At 27.5% G+C, this 11,849-nt stretch overlaps 1 protein-coding gene and 1 long non-coding RNA gene across 2 annotated transcripts; both read right to left on the bottom strand.

Moving 5' to 3' along the window:
* Window positions 1-4,496: 4,496 nt before the first annotated feature.
* On the bottom strand, window positions 4,497-6,755 carry LOC140177839 (uncharacterized). The gene is made up of 2 exons (XR_011869332.1): window positions 5,518-6,755; window positions 4,497-5,432 (listed from the first exon to the last, which is right to left on the bottom strand). It is a non-coding gene; the product is annotated as an uncharacterized lncRNA (long non-coding RNA).
* Window positions 6,756-7,384: 629 nt separating this feature from the next.
* Window positions 7,385-9,437, bottom strand: LOC112737096 (lignin-forming anionic peroxidase). Its single transcript, XM_025786849.2, has 4 exons — window positions 9,010-9,437; window positions 8,468-8,662; window positions 8,099-8,264; window positions 7,385-7,972 (listed from the first exon to the last, which is right to left on the bottom strand). The coding sequence occupies exons 1-4, from the start codon at window positions 9,223-9,225 to the stop codon at window positions 7,575-7,577; spliced, it is 975 nt and encodes a 324-aa protein (XP_025642634.1). The 5' UTR covers window positions 9,226-9,437; the 3' UTR covers window positions 7,385-7,574.
* Between the last annotated feature and the right edge of the window lie 2,412 nt (window positions 9,438-11,849).

An 11,849-nucleotide genomic window follows, 5' to 3' on the forward strand; every position in this document is an offset into this window, starting at 1 on the left:
ATGCAGATCATCTGTTTTCAAGACTCAAGAAAATGTGTATAATTATTTTATTTCTTATTCATCAAAATCAATAGTTTGTCAGATCATATCAACAAACAATAATTATCTGTGTCATTTTTTTAATATATTTATTAGTCTCTTAGGTGCAATTTTCAAGTTGTTGTAGTTGAGATTGATCAAATTATGAGACCCAAAAGTATGTTTATTATTCGAGACACTGCTGAGGTAATTAATGAGCTTGAGAGCATGGTGAAGTCTATAAATTGGGAGATTTGCATGACTTACACTAAAGAAAATGAGAATTTTTTAGGTGTTCAAAAGTCTACGTAGCAGCCTACAGACGTTCGAATGCGTTGTTTAATTGATAGAATAGATAGGTGAATTTTAAATTATGGCTTAAAAAAATTCTTGTGTAATTGTACTTTCACATTTATCTATGTATCATAGTAGTTAGACATTCATGTATTTGGCTTTTTTTTTTCATTTGGCCTGGTTATTGATTTCGATCTCCATTTAGAGGTTGGTGTATTTTGTTATAACATGGTGATATAGATAAAGAAATTTCATCACATTCTTGAAAATATAGAGGTCCTCGTATTAGAAGCCAAATAATTAAGATTCTGGACTATTGTATAATGAAATAGATAATATTTATGTAATTGAATATTTCTAAAGGAACAATATATTGGGGAACATAGACTAAAAAAGTTAGAAGAATTAATATATATTATTAAATTATACAGTTTAAAAATAAGGCCATTTAAATTTATAGTTAAATTTTTTCAATTTATATTTATAATCCAAACTTATCAATAGTTTATAATATAATTTCATAAGTTATAAAATGTGATATTAGTCATTGTTATATATATGAAAAATGTGACTCATTTAGTATTTAAACATTTTATTTTTTATTAATATTATTATAATAAGATACATGTAATTTTATGAGAATAATATAATCTGGACTTTGGTTATCTAAGAATTGACTAAGTGGTTGATATAATTCCACGTCATGAACTGACGAATGCTAACAATTGAAATGATAAAAAAAAAAAAAAAACAGCCAAATAAATATTCGTAGGGATTAATCGCGATTTGGGACTTAATAGAAATATGTCAAATTTTCATGGGTGGTATTGTAGAACTTATTCACATGAAATGGACGGGGACATAGTTACCTTCTCCATAAAATCTATTAAAAAACGCGAATATAAAATTACTGATTTTTTCTAATATATATATTTTTGAATTTAGTAACCTTAATTCTTGTCTCCAATTCGAACACTTTTTTTCTAGACACATCCTTAGTCTTGATTTTGCATCTCCCTAACTCACTTTCTCTGCCTCTTAAATTTGTCACTACATCGCTCAGTTTCGTTCCAAAAAATTATCTTATTTGTTGAAAGATGTTTTTATATTTTTTTGAAATGTTATTTATTATAATGAATATATTATGACTTTTTTTATTTAAAAGAAAATTAAAAAATATCTATAGATAACTATGGGTGTCTGCATTTCTTAAGGGAATAATTAAAGAGGAACTTCCGACGAAAATGGAGAGGGGACGAAGGGTATTTTTTTAAAAAATAGGAGCAAGGGACGGGAATAAAAGTATGCCGCATCCACATGAGCATCCATTACCATCTCTAACTAACAACAGAAATTCAATTTGAACCGATTTAAGATGGGACACATGGACTTCATCTTCATTGAGTCATAAGATAATGAACCTAATTCAGATTTGAAATGCGGACAATGGACCTAGATTGATCTTGCTCACTTGAGTTAATATTTTGAGTCATTGTTAAAAAATATACTATACTATTAAATATTATTATATTTAATATATATAAAAGTTAGATATGCTTACAAGATATTTTTTAATCAAACTAAAAAATTTTAATTATATTTTTTCTCTTTTAGTCTAAAAATTATTTACTAACGTAATAAAATAATGCTACTCATCCTTTAAATATTATCTTTTATTCAGTTTTTAAATTTAATATTTTATTATTTTAATTTTCTAATTAATCATATTTTCTATTTTTAAGGAATAATTTTTTTTATTTAATTTATTATTATACTTGTTACCGTAAAATTTGTAACAACTTGTAATGCATTGATTTTTCGCAAACTAAACTATAAAACTTATAACAACTTTTTGTGCACTTATTTTTAAAATATCAATGAAGTTTTCAAAATAAATTAAACTCCAATTTTTTTTTTCTCTTATTCAAAACATTCAAAATTACACAATTACACACAAAGTGCTTTTTGAACACATCCAAAAATTATACAGGTAAAATTTAAAATTTAAAAATACACTTCTAAATTATAAGAATGAATACTAATTATTTTATTAACACATCCAAAACTCATATCAAAATAATTTATTTATCCATCCAAATTTATAAAATTATACAATAAATAATTAATTGACACACTTGTAAGTCAACGGTAAATAATTGTGCTTATTATAAGAAGATGTAGATCGTACGTTCATAAAAATTAATTTTTTTTAATTATAATACATATAAAAATATTAAGTTATATACAAAATATTTTTGCAACACATCCAAAATTATAAATCTAAAATGATTGTTTTTTTTCAACTATAACACATATAAAATTATTAAGTTATATATAAAATATTTTTGAAATACATCCAAAATTATAAATCTAAAATTTTATTTTTGGATGTGTATTTAAATTATAATCAATTAGTAATTAAAAATCTTAAAATCGAAATAAAAATTTTAAAATTTAAATTTTAAATTTCAATTTTATTTAGTTTGTATTTTGGATGTGTATTTAATTTTAAAAAGATACCAAATTTATTTGGATGTGTTTGTTTTAATATTTTTAAACTATTATAATAAAAAACTGAATAAAAGACTATTTTTAAAAGATACCTAGTTGAACCGATTTTGTTATTAGTTTCCTGACATAGAAAACGAAATTAGAGAAATTTTTCTACACAATTTTTTGCTATCAACACCTGCGCAATCTTTGTAGTTTAGGTTTTTATTTTTTTTGCTATCGAAAACACAATTAAATCTTTAAAATAGTAAAATTTTTTATTTTGATTTATTTGAATAAATAATTATTTTTTATTTAAATTAAAAAGGGCCTATTTTAGACACTTGTTAGAGGTTGGGGGCACCATATTTTGCGTCTTTGATATTCCTCTATGCAAAATCGTACTTCTGATGATTTTTTTTTTTTTTTGAATTTTCCGTAAAAGTTTTCAAAGAGAAAAACATGTTAATGTTTTTTGAATGAATGACTAAAAGCTCGTAATTTGTTGTTGTCCTGATGAAATATGTTAAGTATACATAGGATTCTCTTAATTTTTTTTTCAATTATTTGATAAAGTGTAAATTTTTATTATTTAATATTTTTTTTACATACTTAATATAAAAAATTATATTTGATTAAACAATTTAAAAAATTAAGGAAATTTATTTTTGATATACACTAATAAAATTAACTATTAAAATCAGTCTTTTATATAAAATACATATTAAAATATAAAACATATATTTAAAATAAATTAAATAACATTAATGATTAATTTTAATGTATAAATAATATTTTATTTTATTATCAAAACAAAACTTCTACTTTTCTTCTCTTGCTTTCTTCGTCTTTAATGATACTTCAAGATTTGTTGTTACAATCTAAAATTTGTGGCCCCTTTATAAAGTGTATTAACTCTATGCTTTTTCCTTTAACAAACATGCTAAATGTAACAAAAATGATATATATTAAGGTGTCACTTAGATAAAGATATTAAAAATATTTTTTTTAAAAATATTTTTTAATAATTAAAATTCAATATATATAATCGACTAAACTGTGTTATTTTTATTAAAATTAGACTAAACAAACCAATTTAACCGAAAAATCAATAAATTAAATTTTGAACTGGTCTAAATTAATATTTTTTTATAAAAATGACTATAATATCCCTATTTTATATATATATATATATATATATAAACTTTAAATCCTAACCCTATGACGGCAGAGAAATAAAGAGTTAGAATTTAAGATTCTCAAAATTAATATATATAATACGAGTATTCTAGTCATTTTCTATAATAAGGGTATTGTAGTTATCTTCTATAAAAATAATATTAATTTAGACCAATTCAAGATTTGATTTACCATTTTTTCGATCAAATTAATTTGTTTAGCCTAATTTTAACAAAAATAACACGGTTTAATCGATTATATGTGTTAAATTTTAATTACTAAAAAACATCTTTAAAAAAGACGTTTTAGACATCTTTATCTAAGTGTCTCCCATATATTAAAATATAAAATTAAACATTTATTATAAAATAATATATATTAAAATATAAAAAATTTAATTACTCTGTAAGTCCCTATAATTTTACCAATTTTCAATTAGATCCCTATTTTTTTTTAATTTGGTTTCTATACGTCAATTTTTTTTTTCAATTTAATCTCTATTAACATTAAAAAAATGTTGGTAAATTGTAAAATTACTTATATATCCCATATCTTCCACCATCTTCGTCACCTTTTTTTTTTTGGTGACTTAAAAGAAAATAAACAAAAACTAAGAAAGAAAAAAAAAACAAGAAACTGCTTAAGAAAGACAGTCCCGCTGAATGCTACTCTCAAACTCCTTCCAAGGCAATGGAAGCTCCACTTGGGGAGAAATAGTCCTCATTGCAGTCTTTGCCATGATGTCTGCTACTGTATTTGCATCTCTCAAGATCAACCGAAGATCAGCACGCCATTTCCAAGACATGATATCTCGGATTTTTAACACCAAAGGATCAAGCAATCTTGTAAATTATTGACAATAGTAAAAGCTTCCACACAGTCTGTCTCACATATAATGTCTCTTTGTCCCGAGTCCCATGCTAAAAGAAAGCCTCTCCAAATAGCAAACAACTCTCCTTGCAAAATGCTACGACTCTCAATTGTTCCCAGACAGCCTCGTTGCCACCTTCCCTTCCAATCTCTGCTAACACAAGCAAAACCAACTCGAGCACCACTGCCAGGATAGCTAGCATCACAATTAATCTTAAAGGTACCCACTGAGGGGAAATCCAAGAGCCACTAATGGTTGAGGGGATAGATAGTCGTTGCAACTCAAAAATATTTCAGAGCTCCTTTTCTAAGGACAAAGCCATACCAATCACCTTGTCTGTGGTCCAATGCTCGTGAGGATGAAAGATCTCGTTATTTCTCGAACACCAAATCCACCAGAGACCACATAGCCACTTTTTAAAATCTTCTCTCTTATAACTATGGAGGAAAAATAATAATAATAAAAGTAAATAATAATGATAACACATTAATTAGTGAGAGCCACTAATGACAGAGAAAATAGCAATGTTGGATTCCCATTCTAAAAAACAAACAAGACTTCTGCTCTCGACACTCCAAATCTGTAAAAAAAAACATAAAAAATAAAAAAAAAATAAAAATAACAATAAAATATAGACAAAAGTAAAGAGACTGAAGAATCCCAACCTTCCATTCACATGTTGGTTGTAGTAGTCTCAGCTGTGAAATTTGAGTAGTTAAGATTAAAGCTAGTTTTAAATCCTGAACCATGAATCAAAAGATACTCGGCCATGAAAATAAGTCATGTGACAATGTCCAGAAAATCTCAATTAAGATTTCTACACAAAAAATTAAAAATAGAAAAAATGAAGAACTTATGCAGATAACACAATTAAAGCATATTGACAAGTATGATAATAGAAAAATTCAAATTATATATACCTCAGACAATCAGATGCAGATTGAATATCCTCGTTGGAAAGGTATTCCAAATGCTTTTTCAGAGTTTTCAAAATAGAAACATGAATGCTATCAAATAATATACTTAGGATTTTGGACTTCAAAGCAACTACAAGATCCTCCAACTTAAATGGACTCAAAAATAATAAAGTATTGAATAACCTTAAACAAGCATAAATAGAAAAGACTTCAAGAACAGAAACATCATCTGAATTTAAATCTTGGGAAGAAGAGGGTAATTGCAACTTTGCTTGAAAAATTTTGGACTCCTCATGACCAGATATTACAGGAACATCCTTTGGTGTGGAATCTTTGAAAACCTCATTCAAATCACTACGAACATCATCAACTTCCATAGATCTTTGATTAAGATTTGTCATGTCTCTTTGGAGTTGACCCATCTTACCCGATATGACATTTGCCTCATAAATATCATTCCCATTGGCAACATTGCCGCAGGTTTCCTTACATCTTCGCACACCTCGACATTCAAATCAAAATTACATTCTCGCTGAAACTTCCCGCCGCCCAAAGATCCCTCATTCATGCTGATTTAGGAACCAACCTACCTGAATCACCCAAAATAGTTGACGAAGACGACGACATCCATATCGGAAGAATTGCCCAACGTGACGACGGCGCGCGATGCAGAGCCAAAAAGGGCGCTGAGGGCCGTGCCATCGTGAAGGGAAAGATAAAGACGAAGGTGTGCAAGATGGCTGGGGTGTGTGGCAATAGCAAGGGGAGAGAGAGAGGCACCCAGCCACCCTCACGACGGCTGTTCCTCCATCTTCGCCATTGAATTACTGCCAGTTTCATACTCGCTGCCGCCTCCGCTAGTCCACCGCTTGTATACGCTTTCCATAAATTTTCTTTTTTCAGTTCATTCTATTCAGATGCGAAGGGGGTGAGAGCGGGGATGAGAGAGCGGGTTTAGAGAGGGAGGGCATGGAATTTCTGAATATAAAAAAATGTTAAGGGTATATTTGGAATTTAAAAAATATTGAGGTAGTCTAGATTAGGTTTTTTATTTTTAATTTTAGAATATTCTTTTTTAATACAATAATTTGTTATCTTAAACTTTTTTTTTAGACGGTAAAAACTTAATTAAAAAAATTAAATAGTATAAGAACTCAATTAAAAAAAAAAATATCGAGGCCTAATTAAAAATTCGATAAAATGGTAAGAATTTATAGAGTAATTAAACCAATATAAAATATATATTAAAATAATAAAATAATATATATTTATATAAAAATATATAGTAACTAACTTAGTATCTGATTTTTAGTTTTTCATCATATTCTTTGGACCGACACCTCAAAGATAATCCGTCATGAATCGCAGTTCTATTGAAGAATTTATTGTTGAGTAATAAATTAAGGCATATATTTCTGTAGCAAATAAATCCATGAATTATTGGTCACTTAAATTTATTGTGAATAAAATTGAACTTCTTAAATTTCAATTCAATTAAATCATTCCTTTCTCAAGATTAACGAAAGTGTATCATAGATTCATATTAGTGAAATAATTAAATAATCACCAAATAAATTGTCATTTGGATAGTATGACACTGCTAGTAACAAATAAATTTAGATAAAGAAAACCAAACTTACAATTCCTTTTATCATTGAATAAAGAAAAATAGTTACAAATTACAATTAAATGAATCAATATGAATTTAGAGAACACCTTATTGACAACAAGAACAACAAGAATTTATGAAACATGTATAAAACAAAACAATAGGAGTACAAATTGAAGCCAAGATTCAAGAGCCATTAGTTGATAGCACTGCAAATTTTTCTTATGATTCCAGCTGATCCAGTCAAAGGAGAAATATCTCCCATTTTTATCATAGCAGCTGCAAAGTCCGATTTAAAAGTTGTAGGATTTTTACTATACTCAGAAACAAATGAATCTGTAGATCCTCCACTAAACAAAACTTGATCCGATTGAAGAAGACCTTTTTTCTGAATCAGGTTTTTGAAGTAATTGTTATCAAACGAATTGGGTGTGACCAAGTCTAATGGCGACAACTTTTTATTGTTGTCGTTGTTAATCAAAGATGGACAACCACGTTGGCGAGTGCTAGCAAAACCAGCATCAATGTCACTTGTATTACCATATATTCTATTTCTGAATGTGACACATCGAGCTTGGCCAATTGTATGGGCACCTACAAATTAAAAATTAGATTTATTAATTAATGATTGCCATATAATTTATAATTAACATTTTATCTCTATATTAAATTTAGTGTGAAGAGTATGTTACATATTATTAGCAATGAATATTGAATTACCAGATAAAGTGACCATTTCTTTTGCACTAAATCCTTTGTTACTGAAACGAGAGATGAGAGTGTTAAGATCATCTGAGGCAAGTGGAAGGTCACTATTAGCCAAAGCTATACTTGCGGTAGTAGAATCTCTGCGTCCAAGCTTCACAACCCATGATGGACCACCCACCTGATCAAGAATTTGTTAGAGAAAGAATAAAAAAATGCATCCTTTAATTTGAGTCTTACTATATACATCTATATTAAAAAGCCAAGTTATATGAATTGTTATCTAAAATTTAAAAGAGACGTGTTAAAAATATAATTATTTATGTGCATAATTTTATTAATTAACTTAAACTTTTAGGATAAATGATTTCATAATATACTTACAGCGAATGATGCATCACGAGCAGCTACAGCAACAATGTCAGCGCATGAAACGACTCCAGGGCATACTTTCTCTACAGCAGCTTTAGCTTGATCTATGACTTCAAATCCTCTAACTGAGTTATTATTAGGTAATGCACCTTTCTCACTCACAATTATGGGGGGGCTATCATCTAGCAAAATTGATGCATCACAACCCTGCATATCAATAAACATTTAAATGTTTAAGATTCTATTATGCTAGTGAGAGAAGATAACATTAATAGTTATATCTCTAATACTCTCCTTTGAATAAGAGTCTCTTTTAAGTTTGTTTTATTGTTTGTATAGGCATTTTTTTCTCTTTTATTTGCTTTATGCTATTTTTTTGTTACTTTCGGGATTCACCAAAGATCGAATTATGGATTTTTTAGATATAAAACTCTGATACCATGTTATGAAACCATTCATCCTAAAAGTTTAAGCTAACGAGAGAAGGCGACATTAATGATTATATCTCTAACATGGTAGTCAATAAGGAAGCTGAATAATGTAATTAAGTATACCTGAACAAAGCAGTCATGGAAATGAAGGCGAACAAGAGAAGCCGCCATGCGGCGCTCCTTAGAAACCGCCGTGCGAATGGAGGTTCGAATGGTGGAAAGGGCATTGGGGCATGTTGTATCATAAAATGTTGAAGATAACTGTGCATCACATGCTGTGCCTAAGAGAACCAATATGATAGCAAAAGTAGTAGTGACACTTTGAATTCTGCCGCCCATAATTTTTATTTTTGAACAAATAATTGAAGATGATAATGAATATGTTTAGATTTGGCTTAGTTAAAACAATTGAGAAATTAAAGAATGAAGAATGGGCAACAAGATGTAGAATAATTATTAGTGATGAGAATGAAGAGATGATGGAGGAGTGGGTGTAAGTGGTGATGTATTTATAGTTACATACTTTGGTTATGTGAGAAATTGTCATAGTCACTAATGTCCGCTAAAACGCGTAGCAAAGGTTCCTTAATGGCGAGTTGAGAAATTTCAAATTTCTTTTGTTTCCAAATGGCAACTAAATGCCACTTTATGCCTTCATAGGAGCGTTAATTAATATCACGAGGAAGACTTTATCAATAAAGAAATTTCTTTTATTTATCGTAATAAATAAATAAATAATTCCATATATTATATATTGTCTGTATTTATACATACATATTGTTTTACATATTTTTCTAGTTAAATAATTAGTTATTTAAATAATTAAATTTATAATAAATAAATAAATTTATTTATAATAATATAATAAAAATGATAAGATATCAAATATACATTTTTATATCGATAATTAATTAATAGTTAATTTTTAATAATGTATATTATTGTAAATAAATAAATAATGGTGGAAACTCAGGTGCAGTCGATTTCACGTGAAATTGATATCTGAGAGCCGTTAGATGATTTAACTGATTTGACTAAATTTTCATTCAATTTCTCAGATATTAACTTCACGTGAAGTTGGCTTCACCTGAATTTTCACCATAAATAATGCACGCGAGTGTCAAAAACTCAAAATTGATTCCTGACTATAATAACGCGCATGCAGCAGAAGCTAAGAGCATTTTGAAATAAAAAATGCTCCCACAACACGTATGTGGATTCATGGCCTACGTTCTGATTTGGCTTAATTTTCATAGGAAATTATAAGATTAAAAAAAAAAAAAATTCGTGCATGTTTGGACGCCATTATTTTGTTAAAAAAATATTTTTTTTAATAAAAAAAAGATTTTTTTTTATTTTTTAATGTGTTTGGCAAATTTCTAATAGTAAAAATAAAAACACTAGTAAAATCAAAAAAAGATTTTTTTTGAGAAGTTGTAATTTACATCTTTTTTTAAAAGATGTTTTTTCCTTAAAAAAAAGATGTTTTTCATGTAATAAATAAACAAAAAAGTACTTTTATATTATTATACCCAAACATAATTGATAGATAAAAAGACTTTTTTACATGAGATATCCAAACATAAAATTACTTTTACTTCTCTATAAGATCTTTTAAAAAAAGATAACTCGAAAAAAAAATATTTTCTTAAAAGCTCACCCAAACAAGCCCTATAAGTAGACGATGAGAATACTAAATAATGCGAATAATAAATATGTCAGATGTTTAATTCAATAGATATGCAGATGATTATGTTCATTATTTTTAATTGGATAGTTATTTTTTTCATTCGATTTACTCATGCACAGTTAACAATAGCGGCATGTTCAATTCACTAGAAGTGTAGATAGTTATCTAATATTAAAGTTTAAGAGGTAATTTTGGAGTGGAGAGTTTTTTTAGTTTATTGGGTCAATTTTAAAGCCTATTGTTCATATTGTTTATAAAAATCATTGTTTACCTAGAAAAAAAAAAAAAAAAAACAAAAAAGACTGAACCTAATCAACGAAACTAATAGGGTATATTATTTAATTAGTATACATATTTATAAAGAGTAAATGATTAAATTAATTCCTAAAAATTATCAAATTTTAAATTAGTCAAGTTAGTTTTTCTATTATTTTTAAGTGATATTACAACACACATCTAATAGTTTTAATTGGTGGTTAACATGATAAGTTTATAAAATTAGATCAAACCAATCACAAATTAAAGAATTCTAATGCCTCAAGGTCTCTTCTCAATTAGGTTTAGATTGTTGTATACATAAAATGGAATTCGAATCTTCAATATTTGTTTAAGTGGATTAATGAATTAACTACTTGACCAATTTAAATTGATTTAAATTTATAGTATCTGTATATAAAGTATTTTGAATAATTTCTTGTATTAATAATAAGTTGGACATATATGACTGTATTCAAGTGTGTAAAAAGGTTTTTTGTTTTTTCATTAAGATATAACTGAATATGAAAGATACAGACGTTGAACAATTATAGTATCATGTCTAAAATGTGTGATTGTTTCGTATATGAAATATAAACAAGTGATGAAATGATCTCAATTTAATTTACATAATTTAGTTAGTTAGTTCTCGTGTTGAAATGAGTAATGACTATGACTATATATCCCTTTCATAATATTCGGCGAGACAATAATAAGCAAAAATGATTAGCACACCATGCAATTTTCCGCTGGGACAAATATTGTAAGTCTATATATAAAACTAATTATTCCTTGGCTTTGGCTATATTATCAGAAAAATATAATAGACTGGTCAAACACATCAACTATGAATCTATGATATACTTGCTGGCTGCCCTATACTAGTTCGAATCGAACTTCAAATTGAGGAAGTATTATTAACCGTTCCGAAATTTCTTTTGGTAAATTTAGTTAAACCACGAACGTAAATGCAATTTCAATTTGCAAAGATAAGCACACTACTGTTGTTAGTAGGATG

This window comes from Arachis hypogaea, chromosome 13 (genome assembly GCF_003086295.3).
Source record: "Arachis hypogaea cultivar Tifrunner chromosome 13, arahy.Tifrunner.gnm2.J5K5, whole genome shotgun sequence".
Lineage (NCBI taxonomy): Eukaryota > Viridiplantae > Streptophyta > Magnoliopsida > Fabales > Fabaceae > Arachis > Arachis hypogaea.

What these genes read in the sequence shown, in the direction of transcription:
- LOC112737096 (XM_025786849.2), bottom strand. Translation starts at nt 9,225, where the DNA reads ATGGGCGGCAGAATTCAAAGTGTCACTACTACTTTTGCTATCATATTG. An exon ending in TCCATGACTGCTTTGTTCAG is followed by an intron (nt 8,663 to 9,009) that starts GTATACTTAATT and finishes ATTGATATGCAG; the next exon opens with GGTTGTGATGCATCAATTTT. An exon ending in CTCGTGATGCATCATTCGCT is followed by an intron (nt 8,265 to 8,467) that starts GTAAGTATATTA and finishes ATTCTTGATCAG; the next exon opens with GTGGGTGGTCCATCATGGGT.